The sequence below is a fragment of the Ilyonectria robusta genome (assembly GCF_021365365.1).
Source record: "Ilyonectria robusta strain PMI_751 chromosome Unknown BGZ61scaffold_1, whole genome shotgun sequence".
In the NCBI taxonomy this organism is placed as follows: domain Eukaryota; kingdom Fungi; phylum Ascomycota; class Sordariomycetes; order Hypocreales; family Nectriaceae; genus Ilyonectria; species Ilyonectria robusta.
In genome coordinates, this window is record NW_025764435.1 from 2595473 (window position 1) to 2614829 (window position 19357).

Consider the following 19357-nt stretch of genomic DNA (forward strand, 5'->3'; position numbering starts at 1 on the left):
CGATGAGCAACCCCATGCGCTGCAGCTGCGCTGGCCTTGGAACCTGGTGGTTGGTTGTTGGTGCTTGCTCGTCCCTGTATTCACAGGCTGTGTGACGCAAGGGGGCAGCTCAGCGTGTTGCATCAGCCGAGTCACCGAATGGCCGAGCCCGGGAGAGTGGGGCACTCGCGCGACTGACCCAGCCGGGTTCACATGTCACAGCCGGGCCGTCTCTTGGATTCTCGGGACAATTCTACTACATAGACGTCGAGCAAGTTCGGATACTGGTTATAACGTCCGACGGTCGGGAATACATCGTACGTGAGTCGCGAGGTTACAGGGCTTCAGAGAGACTCGGGAATTACCCCACGCGTATTCGCTATTAAACTGGGGGCACTCATCTAGATCCTCCTCGACCATCTATCAACTTTCGCTTTCGCTTTCGACTTTCACTTTCCAGCGCCGTAACGTCCATCAAACGCCTTTGACTCAAAACAATCAGACTTGACCAACTTCGAGCCCACCGATAGTTGATCCGTCCGGAAAAATCACAGTGTGAGGCTGTCACTCTGTCTTGAATGACCATCGTCACCTGCCCGTTGACATTCAGCTCCTGTCTCGACTCGTCTCGGCGCCGCGCATGTGCCCTGGTCGCCAGACCACCCGCCCGCATGAGGTGAGGTGTTGCCGCATCATATCTCGTAACGTTGTCGAAATTCCTGGTTGGTTTGGCAGACTGAAGCAGATCAGGAGTTGATCAGCTTGTTGCGCTTCTCCTTGCGCTTCAGGCGTTCAACCCGCTTCTTGTGCATCGTCTCCGCCATCTTCTCATATCTCTCTCTCTCCTCCTTTCTCGCTCGCTTGTCCTTCAGGGCCTGGATCCTTTGCTGTCATGGTGGTTAGGAGACTGTGGGATCATGGCCCAAGTGGTGTCCCGTGCTTACCTTTCGCGCCTCCTCCTTCTCCTCCTTCATCTCTTTCTCCTTAGCCTTCATCTGCGCAATTAGGGCGCGCTCCTGGGTCCTCTTCTCATAGGACTTGAGTCCAGCAGTCGGCCGGAATGCCTTCTTCGGCATGTGCCATTGCTTGCCTGAATGCGCACGGTTAGTTCGGACAAGAATTCTTGAGCTTTGGGAGAGTCGGTACCGTTCTTGCGCATGCCCAGAGGCTTCGCAACTTGCGGCGCAGTGGTCGGGGCGGTGCTTGCTTCGGCGGACATTGTTGGTTCTGTAATGGCCGCTTAGATTCCAAGGTGTAGTTCCAAGACGGTTCAATGAGCTGCCCGCCACCCGATTTCGATATCCAAATTTTCTGCCGTTTGAAAAGTTACAGCGGGGATTCCTCCAAGGCGGTGTAGCAATCGCGACTGTGGCTAAGATCCTCGCACCCCACACAAAGTGTGGCTGCAATTCAGGGTCCTCACCCCACACAAGTTGGCGAAAGAGGTTGCCGATCAGGGGGCTTGTCAAGTCGCGTAACGCTTCGTTTCACGATGTTGAACTTCGCCGTTCGCATGCAGAGGCAATTCGAGGTGAAGATATTTGCCCTATTGGTCTCCATTCTGGTATATTATGAATGTCCATCTTAGCATGAGCGGCACCATGGGATGAACACCTACCTCCAATGCATGACTTCCCGTGAAGGCAGGGCCAAAGATTGGCACAAAGGGATCAAGGGATTTAGAGCCTCATACCCGGGGAATTGTTTGTTATTGGATAGGACGACCAAATTCAGCTCTGTCCTGCCAGCCAAGGCCGGACGGCCTCCCACGCTCCCAGGACTTCGGGTGTCTTTTTAAGAATGCTAGTTAATGACGTCTGTCCCAGGGGTATTGCCTCGTATTACCAACGCGCGTACCGGCGTCAAGGAACGCGACCGTAACGTATGAATTACGATGTGCGTACTGACGTATCTAGCTCCGTACAGTACGGCCTCCGCGCGCATGCTGTGGTTATTACGGGAAACATGGCCAGAGAAGCAAAAAGACAGACCGGGGTTGGTGGAGCCGCCGCCCCTGCAGAAGATTCGCCCATCCTGGGCAGGTAGGTACTTGGCATCGTATTGATCAAATTCAGTGCCCCTGAGCATATTTTGGCCATCAGGGATCAATGGAGAATCTCGGTTTGGACCAAGTGACCATTGACTTCAACCACCATGATCCTTCCACGATATTTTAGGCTCCGGTATCCGAACTGTACTCCCCGGGCGGCGAACAAGAACTGTATTGAGTGTTATGAATTAGTTGTAATTAGCTGGGCAAATTGGCTTATCACAGGGCGATATAAATAAATGCATCCCGAGAAGTCGGCGGCACTTATGAGTGGCTCATGTGCGGCGAAATTGGCTATGCCATGCAAGAAGCACATGTAAGGATAGCGCCGGTTTGGAGATGCATCTGCAAGAGGCAATTCGCGGAGGCTAAAGAAAGTGACAAGCTGGCGGGCTCTTGAAGAGGCCCGATGTGAGATTTCAGCCCTTTCATCATAATAATTCGGACATGATGAAATTACCCTGCTCACGGTGGAGTCAAGCGAGACAACGAACTGGGGCCCGCAATGAGGGAGGATCCCTGAAGAGGCTTGGCAGGTGGAGATGGCCCATGGAAGCCAGGGACAATGCCCCATCACGAGCACGAGAGCGAGGACGAGCACGAGGATTGTTGTGCAGTTGGACGCTAATGAAGACCCTAATTGTCACGACAACGTCTGTCAGGGCGCCCATCAAATGGCTGTTGAGTGTGGTACCTGGCCTGTCTAGCAGGCTCAACGGTCAGGATGCATCTCCTTCAAACTGAATTGGGACAATGCCGACGCGCCAAGAGGCCAGCAGCCGTCTGTACCACCATTCGCGGCTGTTTTCGGGCGTCAGATCTGATCATCCACTGCTGTCAACCGACCCCAGACACGGTGAGACCAACGACCAAAAGCCCGACGGGCCCAGTGAAGCATCCGCGCAGTGGGCAGCGGGCGGGAGAGGCGCTGCGACCCCGTCACCGTCCCATTGTCGCTGGTGACTCGGTGTCGGCACACTAGTAGCGCAGCTTTTGAATGAAACATGCCATTTTGGATGAGAGATCTGTCAACCGGGGCTGCGAGACGGGCGTTGAGGCGCCAATCATGTCTAGGAAACCGTTAGCCATGCCTGAGAGTGTCCATCCGCTTCCCAACCCGGAACAGATTGGTCTGCAGGCCCAGATTAAGAAAACCAAGCCGCGATTGCACCCGTCATCGGCTGCATCATCGTCAATTCCCCCTACAGGGGCAGCGGGGGAACGACCAGGAACGGCACCAGGGTCCCAGTTCAGTCGAGGCGCCAAAGAGGACAGTGACATGGAAGTATGCAGATACCGCGTCTATAACACTAGACGGAATAGGTGCGGATAGATAGCAGGCACCATTGACGAACTAATGGTATTATTTTGGGAGCCGAGGCGCATGAGCCGATTTGGTTCACTCGATGGCTTGCCGGACGGAGCTGGAGCTAGGGAGGCGTTATTCTCGGTACGGTACGTAATGCGGAAGGCCTCTGTTCGGGCTGTCAGGCGGCCGGTCGTGTTCTCAGCGTGGCCCTCGTAATCTCTCAGGTGGCCGTATGAACACGTTGAGCTGGACCGTCGGATGTGGGACGCAAAACCGAGGCCAGCTCATCCCAGACAGATCTGGTGGATCGAAGCAAGGAGGAAGAAGCAAGGAGGAAAAAGCACTTTGCGGAATCCAGAGTTATCGTGGCCGCCCTGGTTGACTCTTGTGGCGCATTGTGGTCTGCAATGGGACAGGGTGCCCGAGTCAATCGCGCAAGCCAATGTCTCGCGGTGTGTGTGTGTCGAGCCGAAGGGGTGGTGGGCTGGTGGACTAGTGGGCTTGTGGGCTGCCTGGAAGTCCCGGCCCTAGATCAAGCAAGCTGATGCGACCGTGACGACTAGCTCCAGCAAATAGAATCGCCGAGTGATGTGATAGATGGCCTCGGGACTGGACTGGGCTGGACAATGGTATACTTTCCACAATAGCGTGCACAACGGGTTCCCCGTAACGTTAATGACGGCTGACGGAGAGTTACTTTTCATTGGATCTGCGATTGCATCTCCGAGTCATGATGTTGGGGTTGCAGGCGAGTGGCCAAGACCGAGCATGCAATGATTGCTTCTGTCGCTGAGCGAGGGCGAGGGTGAATGCCGGTGTATGACTGGTGGACGGCCGCGTGAAGTTGGCATTGCTGCAACGGTCCCTATGCACGCACAATGTACAGTAGTTCACTGTACTGGGCAGCTTGGCGTACGCATCTGCGAGCCTAGAACAAAGAATAACGGTGCATGGATGCACCAACATGCGTGTATAAGGCAACTGAGTCGCAGCAACCGTGAAGCACGACATCGTGCCGCCCGCCGCCCGCCGCATCCGTGGCTCTCCACTGTCTCATTCGCCTCCCCCGCTGACCGACCGCATCTTCACAAAGCCAAACGGAGTCGTTGCCCCGGTGGCGGCGCTGAATTGACGACTTGGCGGGCTCGCTTGCAGGCTTGCTCGTTCGTCCGTCCGCCGGTGCATGCATGCACAAGTGCCTCTCAGGTGCAGGTACACGGCCGCTGAGGGCGACAAGGGCCAGGGTGCAGGCGGGTGCAGGCTTGGTGAGCGGCCCAAAAGAAACAGCGGGCAAATCGCAACGCCCGAGGGGCAGCCAGTGCTCGGGGAGACGCAGGCTAAGGGGGCAGGGGGTGCGCCCAGGTGCTGGGCCCAACACAGTGTGTACGCGGCGAGGGTGGGAAGTTGTTGGATCGATCCATCCATCTGGTTGTTGTGGTGGTTGTGGCTTTCGCGGTTGTTGTGAGCATATTTGTGCGTGTACAAGGTAGGTTTGTACGAGCCTGGGAGGATCCAGAGGTCGACTAAGAGGCCTGGGATGGCCGCCGGCGCCAGCGGCCAGGGCGTCCATGGCGGCCACCATCAACCACCGACAGGGCACCACGGATCGTCCGTCCCTACCAAGGACGGATGGGATGGTGGGGGAGCGCTTGATCGCTACAGGTATTCCTCTAATGGATGGATCCTCGTCACTTGCGTCAGGCAACAGGCCGACGGGAATGTGCGGTGGCCAGCTTCGACCAGTGTTGGACTTTCGCGAACAACCTTGCGCTGCTCCATACAGTACTGGCAAAAGCCTTTATTACCTAGACAGTGGCCCAATCAATCGAAGCAACCACTCAAGAAATTAATCAATCGATCGATGACAGTGGGGATGTAGGAAGGGGGATTCTATATAGGGTGTACATGTAGGAGGACGGAGCAGCCTGATGAAGACGGAGATGGGATGGGACGGGCGGGCGGAGGAAGCAACAACAATCATTTTACCTCGAGAGACGAGGGAGGAAGTGACGGCAACAGGTACGGACACAGGCACAAGGCACAGGAACAGGCACAGTGCCGATTCAACCAGATGGCCCGTGGCCCGTCTGGACGCGAGGGATCAGATGGGTTGGCGGGATTGGAGGGATTGGAAGATGGGATGGAGGGATTGGACAGGATGGGATGGACGGGGTAATGGTACCTTACTGAACTGGGAGCCTGTCTGACAGGGGGTGTGGGCTGTCCTGCATCCCTCTCATCCCTCATCCACCATCCCTCCGACCCTCTCATCCCTCGCCGGGCCCCTAGTCTCTAATGGCTTCCCAGGAGGGCCGGACTCCGTGGGCGGCGTGTTAGAGTTGCCCGACTGGGCTCTCCTTTGGGATGGGAGTGCTACGGTGCGGCACGGGATGGGCGGATGAGGGATGGAGGGATGGAGGGATGGAGGGATGGACGGCGGCCAGGGCACAGGGAGGGCCTCTAAACGGCTTAGACGGACGGCCGCTGTCCCGTGTATGTGCAGTCGGGTCGCTGACTCTGGCGTTATAGAGGGCGGGTCGGGGGGGTAAGTTGATGGTCTCTGGTTCTCTGGGTCTCTGGGTGCGACAGGCGTAGACGGAGCGCAACCGTGTGCCGTTGTGGGTTGAGGTGGTGTCTCTCGGTACGAACCCAAGCCTCAAACCCAAGTCCACACCCAGGAAAGACACAAGACCAAAGACCCAAGACCCAGGATCCAAGTTTGGAGGTTCGTATGTACTTCGCACTGGGCATTCCCTCACGCGCTACTTCGTACATGGGACCGCCTGGTGCGTGTTCTCAGGTACCTACCTCGCCCACAGTGGAGTGGAGCGCCGCGACCGCCCTGGCGCCAGGGCTCTTTCGCTCGCAGATGGGCGCTAGGTGGCTGAACCACACCCCCCCGAACCCACCAAACCCCGGCCTAGGCCCCATTTTGTCTTTTCCCTCCATCTCTCCATCTCGAAACCGCCTCCCCCCTCCCCGTCTCGTCTCCCGTCTCCGTCTCTTCCTCACTCCTCCAAGACTTCCCTTCTTCTCCCATCTCCATCCCCCCATCGCCGCCTCCACGCGAGCGCCATAACTACCTTGGTGCGATTCCAGTTGCTCTCCTCTCATAGAGTTGCGCTGGTCTTGGCCGTCCACTCCTTTTCTTCAGTTTAATCCTACCCAGCTAGACTCGTCCTGTCCTTCGCCAGCGGTTTTCATCCCGCAGCCTCGTTGCTATTTCCATCTGGTCCGTCTTCCTCCCTCTGTCGCACGCTCTTTTTTCGCTGTCCTTACCGTCCGCCGCCCAAATCAGCTCGTGTCATTTGCTTCCTCGTGCTTTCGCCAACCGATAAAACAGCAGACTGATCGCTTCTCTTCGCACCTCAGAGTCCGATCCAGGCCTCTTCAACATTCGCCTCCTCCCGCCTCACTTCGCCCACTCGGTCAACAAAGCGAAACAATCGAGCGATCCCCATTGAACCGGTCCGAACACGCGTCTCGCTCCTCCTATGATCACACGAATCGCTTAGTTGCCCATCGCTTCTGTTGCCGCTGCGCGGCCGGGGAAAAGATGGCAACCGCTTGTGGTCCAGAGCCCTTCAGACGGGCCTCCGCAGTTATGGACTTCGACAACGACCCGGATCACCTAGCTACCTCGATGGGCTCTTTCGACGCCTCCTCTCTTGGATCTCAACACTCGCCTCGTGGTGATGTTCCTCCCCCGAACCCACCATTCGTCTTTCCGGCCCAACCTGCATCCCCCTCGGTTCCGATAACATTTGCCCGAACTACGACCAGGCGCCCAATGTCAGCCATCGAGTCTCCAAACAAGTCGTTCGACCTGTCTGGTGAGGATGATGGGGCTTACAGATCAACTTTGCCGGCCTTCAGCTTCAATCCTGGTGCTTCACTTCCAGCTGATCCCTCGACGTTCAGTTTCAATCCCGGCGCTTCGCTTCCAGCCGATCCCCAGGCGTCCTTTCTCCTGAGCCCGCCTCTCTCGCCTTCCTCTCCTCGTAATCTCCCCTCTGTCAATCGACCGGCCGGTCACGGCCACCGACGAGGCGGAAGTGAATTTGTTGGTGGTCGCCTTCGAGAAGGTAATTCAATCGCCGTCATGAGTACCAGTCCTACCAAGTCGGAAAGCGGGTTCAACACGCCAACCTTGCAACCACCGCGAAGGGGCCACCGCAGAGGAATCTCGGGCGCCATTTCCACCAACGACTTGCCCATTCTTCAAGCACCAGTCTTCGATAACTCTCTTGGCCGTGGCAGCAGTGCGCCAACGAGCCCCACCACCTTTGGGCAATCAGGCGCCGCCGTAATGGCTTCATGCCTCGATCCCCTACCACCTGCGGCACCGGCGCCTGAATCAAAACCAGAGGAGCCTGAACACTCGCCAAAGCCCATCGAGCGGTCCTCGCCCGAAAGCAGCCCGAAGCAAAACAAGCCCAGTAACAAGGCGCGGGTTGGGTTCTCCGATACCCTGGAATTCATCCCCAGACCTTTGTCTCTGGTCTCCAACGAGACTTCAAGCACTGTGACCGTTCGCCCAGGACACTCCCTATCTGGCAGCATTTCCTCCATTGTATCTGCTGCGTCACCCAGCGGCCGAAGCAGTCCTGCCCTTGTCGACGGCGTGCCTCTGTCTCGAACCTCAACTCGCGACCCCACCGATTCAAGGCCCAGCACTGCCGGTGCAATTCTCGAGCGTACACAGGATCTCTCAGCGATGAACTCATCTCCGAGGCGCCGAAACTCTATCCCCACGCTCATCCACCTGGCGGAAGCCTGCCAAGTAGAGCAGCCTGAAGCCAGCCCTACCAAGACGCCCAAACGCTGGTCGTTCTTCGCCCGTGATCCCTCAAGTGCCAGCTCGTCTCCTACCAGAGCACGCCCTCGCAGTTCTAGTTCCTCAGATTCTGTCGCGAAAGCCCCATCATCCGATCATGGATCTGACTCAGTGAGTGAGATGCCTCTTGCAGCTCCTGCCAAGCAAAAGAAGAGCGGTAAGAAAAACAAGAAGAAGAAGAACAAGAAGGTCAAGGGCTGGGCGGGTTCAATTTTGCCCAAGAAGCCTAAGGGTCACAGCAAAAGGTCAAAATCCGACGAGGTTCGCCCTCCTACTCCTCCCGGATCGACCGTCTCGCCCAATGAGGAGGATAACATCCTGATGGAAGACCCGGAATTACTCGAATCGACAATGCCAACAGTCACTGTGACGGAGTCCCCTGACTTGCCAGAGGATAAATCTTCTAGGAAGCGTTGGGAGGAAGAATCCTCATACCCCATGATTGATTTGGATGCAGCGCTCGGTCCGTTCAATACTCCCCTCCCTCTGAACCCTGAGTGGGAGGCTGCACAGCGGGCGGCCGGCAACCTTGGCAAACGACGACTTCACAGCGCCCAGGGCATGAAGGGGTTCAGTGGCCCCGGCATGCATTACCATCGGCGCGCGGAATCTGCTCCAGACCTACCTCCTTTCGATCCTGGCAGGGCGGGCATTCATCGCTTTAACAGCAGCTCTACAATGGCTGACGTGTTTGAGGAAGACGAGGAGGATGAACATGGAAATTCCAAGTCGAGGGCCGCCCGGCTAGAGTCTGACGACGATACAGAGTCGGACAGCGACGTCACACCCCCGGCAGTCTTTACAAAAGACCCCATGCTTGACGTCCAGGACAGAATGTCGACTCACAGCTCTGCCCAGAGCATGAGGCGAACCAATTCGAGCCTCAGCGACAAGGAACAGTCGGCAGTGGGCTCCGTCCGAGCAGAACGATCAAAGTCTTCACTGCACGACAGCATCATTGTTGAGGAGATGCCAAGTGTAATCTTCCGAACTGCAAACATGTTCTTGGATCGGGGCGACGCCTCAGAGTCTGCCACGCCCTCACTGCGGAGATTATCAGGCAACACAGACCTTGCTCCAGTGGACATTGGCCCCATCCATCTCCCTACCCCGGCCAATGTTCCCAACAGTCCATACGCAATCAGTCACTCGTCGTCATTCCCATCGCCCAGGTCACCCATGTCAGTGGAAGTACAGCGCATCTCTACAGCACCGTCGTCGATCACGGATGAGAACAACTTTCAGTCTTTGCTTCTGATGGGGGAGCCTGGACCCGAGGTCCGAATCTCCATGGACTATGACATCCCCTCGCTGACGTCAAGCAATTCGACCATGACTCGAGACAGCATGTTCATCCCGGGTCAGCGCATGTCCCAACCCACGATGCGAGAGCTGCGACCAGTCTCGGTTTCATCCACAGCCTTCGGACGGCGACGATCAAGTCTCGCCAGCCTCAGCCGGCTCATCAGCAGCTCACACGGAGAGCGCAGCAAGCTCTCGATGGAAGTCACATTGGACAATGAGCCCAATTCCAAGAAGTCCAAGAACAGCCGGACAAAGCGACTGAGCCGTATGATGCAGTTTTGGAAGCCCCATCACAAGGAGAGCGCATCCAAATAGAACAGTCCAACAGAGGCTCTCAACACACCACAGTAGGCATTGGTCGTTTTCCAGACCATGTCATGACGATTGTATATGGATATTATGTACAGCACATTTCATATTTGCGCTCGCGAAAGATCCAGTCATCCCTGCTTCGGCTACAAGCTGTCGTCGGCTAGGTCCAGACGCGAGCGCACAGGCTTCGACTGGGGTACGTGGCAAACTGATTTGCACCACGGCCCCATGGAAGGATCTATTATTCAGTAAAGGGACAGGGCGCAGCGTTTTTTAATGATAGCATGAACAGCATTTGGTACTTGGCACAAGCGAGCCCTGGCTCCCTAGCCAGTAACAATGGCCCATGGTTGAGTCGGGGTTCGCGGGGAGGGGGAGGGAGAGGGAGAGGGACGTTGGTTTCTCTGGACATAGGACAAGAGGGGTGGAGATTGGATGATATGCCCTTGTCGGCGGTTGTTTGGGGATGACCGGGTAGAGTAGATTAGGCACTTGAATGGCAAGGGTGGACAGCTGGGTTGATTGATACAGAACTATTAATGAACATAGTGATGAAACTAGCTTTGCACCCGCACAACGCAGGTGTCTGGTGTCATGTTTCATGTTGATAGGAGTTGGGTGACTTGCAATCTAATTCATCAATCATCAATTGTGTACAGGTTCTACCTGGTCTGTCTTTACGTGAGAACAAAGTCTGTCTGTCGAGCACAAGGTGCAAGCAGGGCCGCGCATGAAGCCACCCAGGACGCAAGAAACAAGGTAATCAATATGCCATCCATAACGCCCACAATTTCCAAAAAAAAAAAAAGGTCTCTAGGGCAAGGTCTTGCCGCACAGTGTACTTTATATTCCGTTACATAAACTTCTTGGCCATGTCGGTCAAGCCACCACCAGACGAGCCGCCGCCAAGACCACCAGAGGCCATGCGGACAGCGTCGCCAACGAGGCCAACGGAGTCGCCAGATACGGCCTTGGACGCGGTGCTCAGCATGCGCTCGATCATGGGCGGGATGCGCAGGCCGAAGCGAGCGAGCAGGGCGGTCAGGAAGCCGCCGGTGATGAGGGGCATGATGACCAGGAAGAAGACCTTCCAGGGGTGGCGCTTGGCCCAATGGACCAGGTCGCGAAATAGACGCTTCACTTGCTTGAACGACCTTTGGACGAAGCCCTGGCGGGGAGAACGCTTGTAGTATGACGAACGGTCTGTGGAGACAGTGGTCAGCGGTTGGAATTCATCGGAGGTCCCTGTCTCATTATGCTCGTGGGACCATGTTCGGGGGGATCCATCTGGTGGGAGGTGGTCCTTGCGAGAGGCGATATTGCGCGAGGTGGAGAGGTGGAGAGGGAAACATACTGGAACCGAAGAAGCTGGAGCGGCTGGTGTTGCCGCCGAGTCCGAAGAACGAGCCGCGGGACGAGTGATGCTTGTCATGGCGGTCATGGCTGTCGCCGCCGAAGATGGAGCCGGCGATGGAGCGGCCGCTGGTGCGGCGGTTGCGCGAACTAGAGCGCGAGCGCGAACGGGATCCCGAGCGGCGCTTCTTGTGAGAGCGCTTCTTGTGGCGGGAAGAGCGGCCGGAGATGATGGAGGCGCCGTCGTTGAACGAGTCGAGGAAGCCCATGGTTGCGGGTTCTGGGTGTTGTTGCGAGAGGGGAGAGAGTTGCAAGAGGTTCTCTCTCTCTCTCTTCTTGGTGGGCGTTGTGTGAGTGAGACGAGGCTGGGTCAAGCGGGGAAAGAGATGGCGTGTCAATTGACAACAAACAGAACAGTTGTGCGAGTACGATCGCGCAACCGAATGGATTCGCTTGTCTGAATCCCCTCTCTCGTTTATGCCGGTGTTATGAGAGAGAAGAACCGGTGCGGACGCGAAGTGCGGGATGCAATATGCAGGATGCGCGAATGCAAGTCAGTCCAGAGAGACAGCAGGCGTTGGATCCACGGGGTCCTCCCTCACCGTAAATTCGAGTGGCTGGAGCGCTTCCCCTGCGCGGAGCCAGGCCGACAGGGGATGCGCTTTTAGTCGGGGCAAGCAGGGATTGTAACCAATAAAATAACGTCGCGTTCGTGCTCCATCCGGTACCAAGAACTCAGACATGACTTCTCAGTTCTTCAGCGGCCGTTTGTGAACTGTCATAATATCAGAATGACACTTGTGGATACGGTACGCAATGCTTGCGAAGCTGTGTCATGGAAGGGAATGCAAAAAGAGCAAAAAGAAACGTCACCTGCAGGATTCGAACCTACGCGACCGAAGTCACAGCCTTAGCAGGGCTGCGCGTTAACCACTCCGCCAAAGTGACTCTTGTTGTTATGTTCTCTGCTGTAAATTTCTCTTTATATAGGCTTAGTTTGCAACCCGTACGACACTTTATGATCGATCCACCGTCTCGGTTTTCATTCTCAAACCACAAACCACACGTGTATCCCCAATAGCCAGGACCATATTCCCAAAATGTTTAACATCCGTAAATACTTCGTGTGAGTAAGTATTGTTGTTCGTGTGCGCACTCATTGCCATATAGACGAATGGGTTGTTTACTGCATTCGCCGCCACTCACCTCGACTTCTTTCACCCTCGAGCGCTGGCGGGCTTTGGGACGATGTCATCTCCGCTCGCAATATCGCCGCCATTGCCACCACGGCCTTTTCTTCTCCCTACTCTTCCATCGCGGTCAGTTCCTCTATAAATACTTAAGCGTTCGATGTACAAAGGTCGTTGATCGTTGACATTACTACGTAGATATGTGAAAATGAACGAATAGTGACTAAAGGTGTGTAAATGATGGAACTTGAAAGGGAAAATAATATGCTGCAAATCTATAGATGTAGACATAACAAACTCCGGAAGTGTAGAGTTGTGACAGTGTTGATAATCCTGGAAAGGATAGAAGTGATGCCGATCTCAAGTGGGCTATGGGGATTACAATAGATGTATAAAGTAAAATGTCTTTAAATCAAGACCCTCTGCGCTTTTGTCTTTTACTTGAGTCAAAGTCGAATGTTGAGTTGTTTATCAAGAGGTACGGTGCCCTAGTACACACATACCCAGAGGGGGGACTAGAAGCTCAACAGTAAAAAAAAAAACACCAACAATCGTATCAACAATACAGACTATATACCCAGTCCATTCAAAGGTCAACAATATACTCAGACAGACTAAGGTTTCTAGTCCAACTGGTTACCTTTCCCGATACCTTTATGAGCTGCAGGTAGTTGAGTTGTTTATATATTCTGCAGACGGCAAAGATGATCTCTACCCAAACCCTCTTTTCGCAGACCGAGTCTCTTGGACAAGGAGCACGCAGCTGGATAACTGGTGCAAACTCAATTTTACTCAAGTTACTATTACCCGAGAACTATGTCGAAGAGTCGACGGTCACTTTTAAAGGGGGGCTCTCATATGAACAACAGCCTCCGCCAAATCAAGACCAGTATGAAATGAAAGATTGTTACCCAGAAACGCCGACGCTCCACGTGGGACAGGGCGTGGTCTACGGACGATGTTTCGGAACCGCATCCTGAGCAACACGCACATACCAGGGGAGGTCCCTTCGAGGCTTTCTCAGGCTGGCCATATTCGTCCAAACTTAGTCCTTTAATCTGGGGGATAGATAACAGCCGTTACCACCACTGTGTCCGGTGTCATAGCCCAGCTAGTCGCACTCACCTCGAAGGTACATCCGGCCCCAGCCCGTAGGTTGAATACGGTAGGTGGCAGTCTCGTATGTCAGGCGAGGTTCGCTCGTCTCTTTCATTCCCTCTTCCTTCAGCCTCTCCAGCCCCGTTCATTCCAGTGGTTCGGGGTCGCGAGGTATGTACAGAGTATTGATATACATAGTTACCACATTCCCCAGTCTAGAATAAGCAAGTGATACCGGGCGGTCGAGGACATAAGACATAGGAGAGCGCACTGTGACAACATACATCCTAACCAAAAATATTGAAGCAAAAATATTCGTCACCTGCAGGATTCGAACCTACGCGACCGAAGTCACAGCCTTCCTGGGACCTACAGTGATCAACGGGGATCATGTTTGGACACTAGCAGGGCTGCGCGTTAACCACTCCGCCAAAGTGACTATTGATGGAAGCTCACGAAGTATCGGGTCCCAAGGACAACGTGCAAGCGGAGGAAGGACAACAAAAACTGAGCAAAAAATAAGATCGTCACCTGCAGGATTCGAACCTACGCGACCGAAGTCACAGCCTTCCTAGGACCGATTGAATTAATTATACTCAATTGGATATAGCAGGGCTGCGCGTTAACCACTCCGCCAAAGTGACTGTTCGATATCGAGGTGGCAAATATCCAGCCCCAAGGACACGGTGTTGATAGTGATGAGAATACTGTAGGAACAAGCGGCAAAAAGATATAGTCGTCACCTGCAGGATTCGAACCTACGCGACCGAAGTCACAGCCTTCCTTGGAATCGATATTGAACAACTTGAATCAAGTCAGACAACTCAGACGATAGCAGGGCTGCGCGTTAACCACTCCGCCAAAGTGACTGTTTGGGTGAAAGGCGGAGAAATATTACACCCTATGCTGCTACCAATGTGGGGAAGAGAACCAGGGCTGACACCCGACTGGTCGCATCGCCCACTATAGTCCTTGCGCCACCACTGTAAAAATTGCGTGAAATCGTGTCCCATGCTCTTTCTGGTTCTATTCAGTGGTATTGTTGGGATTGGGGGCGTGAGAGTACGGGAGGCATTTTCTGGTGTCGTTGCTGTTTATGTACGTTTGCTAAATCACTACTTTTAGCTGGGTGTTACCTTGTTGCTCTCTGTCTCAGTCCGGAACGAATGTTAAAAACACCATGGCCAACAATTGTCTTTTTCGGACAGTATATTCAAGTGTCGTCACTCGCAGATAATCGAGTCACTCACTCCTCTCCTCGTTTTTTCCTTTTATAAATCAAGCAATCGATAGTTGCTCTGTCTCTCGAAATTGGTTGGCATGAGGTCTCGGGTAGGTCGACTTGGATTAGGACCCACCACGAACAGGGGACATCGACAACCTAGGACATCAGAATCACACAATTCGAAGAATCGAAATGATGACTGCAAGTAAGGAATGTGGTCGAGATGTCACAGAAATGCGATTTCAAAATCGGGACTGGCTAGCATTGATCACCAAGCTCGTCATTGATCGCGTGAGCTGCAAGCGTATGCTCCACACAGGAATGGAGTCTCGTCTCCGCCAAGGGCTAGGGCACTATGGCATGTTGATAACGGGGATTTGGCGAGAAGACCCTCCATCGGAGAAAGCAATTTGGCGCAGTGGAAGCGCGGTATGTTCAGAGTCCAAGTCTGTAGCACATTTTCGAATACTAACTTGCTCCAGCCGGGCTCATAACCCGGAGGGTACGTCTCACATTCAACTCTGATACATCAACGATCAGCGTTAACTGACTCCGAATTCAGTCGCACGATCGAAACGTGCAATTGCTAAGCAATACGCCTCATCCGAGGCAGTTTTTTTTTTGGTATTGGAGAGGGAAATCGTTGTTGCTTTGCCCCGTCATCTTTTTAGCCCATCGAGTCTTGAACGAGATGCGTGTAAGGACGATATCCAAAGCGATAGAGAGGGAGAGATGTAATACGAATATCGAGCCTTGACACCGTAGTGACAGAGGGCTTCACTCTCCGACAAAGACTTCGTTTTCAATATTTATACTATAGAAAGACTTCAAAACCACCCCTTTGACCCTCTTATTACCTACACTTGATTGTTTTGCCTGGTTGTTAACCACGGTAAAATCCACAGGGCCATGCACGGCCCAGCGATGATGCATGAGGCGGCTCATTGAAGCCATCCTGTGATGCCACCACATAATGCCACCACAATACCGCGCCGCACCAAGTATAATGCTCAGGTCGAGACACGATTATATCTAGGAATTGAAGTTTCAGTACTCAAAGTTGTTGCGAATGCACCTGATCTGTAGCATAATTTAAATCCCTGATCATTTTTGAGACGAAATGGACTCCATCAGGGCATGCCCCTCCCACATTTACCACCTGCACTAAGTATGGCAATAGTGACAGACCTTCCGCATAACAAAAGCAATTTGGCGCAGTGGAAGCGCGGTATGTTCTTGACCTCTTCTCAAGAAATCTGAATTCATTACTGACTGACATCAGCCGGGCTCATAACCCGGAGGGTACGTCTTTCATTCAACTTTAGGCAGTCAAACAACAACTCACACCTCATCAGTCGCACGATCGAAACGTGCAATTGCTAAACAGGAAACTCATTCGAAGCATTCATTTTTTTTTGCATCAAAATAACACTGTTACTTTTTTATTGTCTGTGAATTATCTAATGCTTTCTTGATGGCGAAAGTAAGTTAGTCAGGAAACTGGGAGGCCCCACGCCACAAAGCCACAAGTGAGTCACTCAGCCAGGCGTTCTAGAGGGCAAGTGTTGCCAGCTGTTGACTGCCAACTTCGTTCCCCGTGAGTTCCATGTTCGGTCCAGGCCCTACTCCCACTGTTCGAGCAAAAGGTCAACCAGTAGAGTAATAAAACGACGATAAAACCACCAAAAATGACCAAAAAGAATCCACTCGAGGTGGTGTAAGGCTAGCAATTGCACGTTTCGATCGTGCGACTGATGTACTGAGTTAGCGGTGTTGCGAGCACCTGGAGTCGAAGAGTAGGCTTACCCTCCGGGTTATGAGCCCGGCTGGGATGAATTAGTTTCGAACCAATGATCGAAGAATTCAAGTGTAAACATACCGCGCTTCCACTGCGCCAAATTGCTTTGTTGCGTTGGAAACAGTCTGCTTATTCTCACCTTCATGGGTAGTCCTGTGGCGGGGCAGTGTGCGTCTGCCACAGTGGGGTTTACGACATCGCTCCCCACGTTGGAGCGTCCTTGAGCGTGTTGATGGGACCACAATATCAGGGAGCCTGCATCCAATTTCTCAACTACGAGCTGGGTACGACACAGAGAATTTTCTTTCAGAGTTACCGAACGACGATCCAATTATATGGGGTATTGGCATTCTCATTCAAGTACAGGTTTTTTCACCAAAGCTTCAGCAAAACCAACGTCCCAATCACGTGCGCTGTCAAAGGGTACATTTTAGACTCGGAATTTACCTTTTTTTAATCAATATAAATCTACTCTGATTCCCTCACCTAGCAGTTGTTGACTCTCACAATGTGGATGAGTTTCTGACTCTCCCAGACCATGTCGGCACACTTGACGAATGCACAACTGCAGCTTCCCACGCTTTAGCATCGCCGTTCCTGTTTGGCGCTTCTTAATGTGACCATAGTGACTCACTGCCACGGTACCTCTGCACACGCTAGCTCACCAGGTGGAGGGGCGGCACGGCATGTCAGTGGCCCATTGTGACACACGCGTGTTTGTGACGCACCGCTGAGGCATATAATGATATATTAGCCCGTAACCTGCAACCAAACAAAGCAATTTGGCGCAGTGGAAGCGCGGTAAGTTACAACATCCGAGCCTAAGAATTCTCGGACGTTTTACTAACTCACCCTAGCCGGGCTCATAACCCGGAGGGTAAGCCTATCCTTCGACTCTAGATTCATCAACACGAACTAACTCAGCATACTAGTCGCACGATCGAAACGTGCAATTGCTATCTTTTTTTTTTCTTGGACGATTTCTTCGATTAGGCCAGGCGGCTCTGTGATGTTCATTTTTGCAACGACACAACAAGCCGGCGCACTCACTTCGGGTCAACTCGTCGAAGTTCCGATTTGAGAAACTCTTCTAACTCTACTTAAACCCTATTGCTGGGTCGAGCACTTTCCTCTCCCATGCCGGACTGACCTCTCGTGAAGGTGTGACCGATGATCCTCATATTGATCCGGCATCCTGACTGAACTTTTTCCAAGTGTCGTGCCAATAAGACGTGCGATCCTGGATGGGGATTCAAGACAACGGGAAGACAACCGGGAACCAACTCTGAATCCCAAGCAACTGGGTGCGCGTGGTGTCTCAATATAACGTCTAATAAATGACTGGACATTGACAATGGTTCTTGGCCAATGTAGACTATTCAACGACCAAAATGTGTACAGCAGCCTCCGGTCTCCGTTTCGAGATACATCTCAAAACTTGGTATTATTGAACAGCATCTCAACATACTGGGGAAACCAAACTCCCGCCTTTGGTGCTCCTGGGAACCCCCCTGTAATATTTTGTCCATCACTCTCGCCCGGGGGTTTCACCCAGACGATGCTGTCCACGTATTGGTTTCCCACAGGTGTTCCAGGACGTATCCCAAACGAGGCAGGGTTGAGATTACCCCAGTCCGCCCACGACTTTCTTTTACCTGGAATAGAATTGCGACTCTGGTCGACAATGAATCGCAACGGTAGCCCCACCTGTTTGAGATACGGAACAAGCGCCAAGATGTAGTGGGACTCATCCCACGACTTCGACGGCACGGTATATGATTCCGGGCCCTTGGCGTTGAACAAGTTGAAGTTGGACACGTTGGTTGAGAATCCCCTAATCTGGATTGCGCGACCCTTTGAAGCGTCCTTGGCAATCTTGAAGATTTTGGCCAACTCGGTGGCAGCTATGATGTGTTAATGACGGGTATATCATGGGACTGGAATCACGCTTACTAGGTCCAAGAGTATCGTCCCATCCTAGCCAACCACCGTTCGCTGCGTCTATATACAGACTGATGTGCGAGAACTGCAGCGACATGATTGAATAGGCAATCGCCCTTTCATACAAAGGGGCAACTAGTTTGACGAATTCTTGATCTTTTCTTTGAGACACAAGATTCCCCATCGCGTCTGGCTCCAGGATGATGGCAAAGTCCAAGTCCGTGGCCGCAGCAACCTTCTTTGCAAAAGGCTTGATGTAAGTCTCCTTATAAGCCGTCAAGCCGGCCTCGGTGGCTGGAAATTCTCCCCAGCTCTTTCCCCCACTCCAGTCTCTGCCTGGAATATCGTAGAGAACCAACCCTACCATCTGTTGGACTCCCGTGAGTTTCTCCTTGGCACGGGCGGATGAGATGGCCTGGTCGATGTCGGGAAGATTCGCCTTGCTGGAGATCCAGACAAACGTGCCAGTGCCCTGAGCGACTCTGACCTTGGCGGCGTTTGCCTCATCTGTCCGGTTCTTGAACAATTTGTATGTGGGCTCCAACTTATTGGCCCAGACAGGATTGACAAAGAGCGTTTTGCCATTCCAAGGGTTGGCGGTGGTGGCTGCGGCTCGGGCCTCAATGGTGTGATCTTCTGTATCCATGACTGTTTTGGAGGGCTTGTGATGGAAGCGTCGGCGATGCAAAGCGGGTTTCCTCAACACAGGCAAGAGAGTGGATTCTCCATCGTAGGGTAAGTCTGGTTCTTAAAGATTGAGAGAGATCAGCCTTGGGCAAGCCCGACAGTTGAGGCAACGGAAACCACTCACTGCTGTTGACATGCGATCCATACTGGCGCTCAGCTCTCACTAGCGCCTGGACGCAGAGCAGCAAGCCCAACCAGAGCAAAGCTGAGCGTCTCATATTTACAAATCTGAATCAGAACAGCCACTTTTCAGCTCTCTCAGGGTCGCCGCAT

At 53.4% G+C, this 19357-nt stretch overlaps 6 protein-coding genes and 4 non-coding genes across 10 annotated transcripts; 1 reads left to right on the forward strand and 9 right to left on the reverse strand.

Moving 5' to 3' along the window:
- Positions 1-725: 725 nt before the first annotated feature.
- On the reverse strand, positions 726-1198 carry BGZ61DRAFT_525672 (uncharacterized protein; the record flags this gene model as incomplete). The annotated part of the gene is made up of 3 exons (XM_046252815.1): positions 726-866; positions 924-1069; positions 1126-1198. The coding sequence occupies 3 exons, from the start codon at positions 1196-1198 to the stop codon at positions 726-728; spliced, it is 360 nt and encodes a 119-aa protein (XP_046112355.1).
- A 3068-nt stretch (positions 1199-4266) lies between these two features.
- BGZ61DRAFT_470987 (uncharacterized protein) lies at positions 4267-4908 on the reverse strand (the record flags this gene model as incomplete). Its single annotated transcript, XM_046248158.1, has 1 exon — positions 4267-4908. The coding sequence occupies one exon, from the start codon at positions 4906-4908 to the stop codon at positions 4267-4269; it is 642 nt and encodes a 213-aa protein (XP_046112356.1).
- A 1986-nt stretch (positions 4909-6894) lies between these two features.
- On the forward strand, positions 6895-9795 carry BGZ61DRAFT_338272 (uncharacterized protein; the record flags this gene model as incomplete). Its single annotated transcript, XM_046239114.1, has 2 exons — positions 6895-9453; positions 9541-9795. The coding sequence occupies 2 exons, from the start codon at positions 6895-6897 to the stop codon at positions 9793-9795; spliced, it is 2814 nt and encodes a 937-aa protein (XP_046112357.1).
- Positions 9796-10432: 637 nt separating this feature from the next.
- On the reverse strand, positions 10433-11743 carry BGZ61DRAFT_438584 (uncharacterized protein). Its single transcript, XM_046244254.1, has 2 exons — positions 11147-11743; positions 10433-10995 (listed from the first exon to the last, which is right to left on the reverse strand). The coding sequence occupies exons 1-2, from the start codon at positions 11412-11414 to the stop codon at positions 10646-10648; spliced, it is 618 nt and encodes a 205-aa protein (XP_046112358.1). The 5' UTR covers positions 11415-11743; the 3' UTR covers positions 10433-10645.
- Positions 11744-12012: 269 nt separating this feature from the next.
- On the reverse strand, positions 12013-12093 carry BGZ61DRAFT_t24. The gene has a single exon. It is a non-coding gene; the product is annotated as a tRNA-Ser (tRNA).
- Positions 12094-13749: 1656 nt separating this feature from the next.
- Positions 13750-13872, reverse strand: BGZ61DRAFT_t23. Its single transcript has one exon. It is a non-coding gene; the product is annotated as a tRNA-Ser (tRNA).
- Positions 13873-13958: 86 nt separating this feature from the next.
- BGZ61DRAFT_t22 lies at positions 13959-14077 on the reverse strand. Its single transcript has one exon. It is a non-coding gene; the product is annotated as a tRNA-Ser (tRNA).
- Positions 14078-14170: 93 nt separating this feature from the next.
- On the reverse strand, positions 14171-14302 carry BGZ61DRAFT_t21. The gene has a single exon. It is a non-coding gene; the product is annotated as a tRNA-Ser (tRNA).
- A 1779-nt stretch (positions 14303-16081) lies between these two features.
- Positions 16082-16996, reverse strand: BGZ61DRAFT_512130 (uncharacterized protein; the record flags this gene model as incomplete). Its single annotated transcript, XM_046252140.1, has 4 exons — positions 16082-16409; positions 16465-16484; positions 16538-16736; positions 16964-16996. 4 exons carry the CDS (start codon positions 16994-16996, stop codon positions 16281-16283), a joined length of 381 nt encoding a protein of 126 aa, XP_046112359.1. The 3' UTR covers positions 16082-16280.
- An 891-nt stretch (positions 16997-17887) lies between these two features.
- BGZ61DRAFT_525675 (exoglucanase 3) lies at positions 17888-19043 on the reverse strand (the record flags this gene model as incomplete). The annotated part of the gene is made up of 2 exons (XM_046252816.1): positions 17888-18360; positions 18410-19043. The coding sequence occupies 2 exons, from the start codon at positions 19041-19043 to the stop codon at positions 17888-17890; spliced, it is 1107 nt and encodes a 368-aa protein (XP_046112360.1).
- Between the last annotated feature and the right edge of the window lie 314 nt (positions 19044-19357).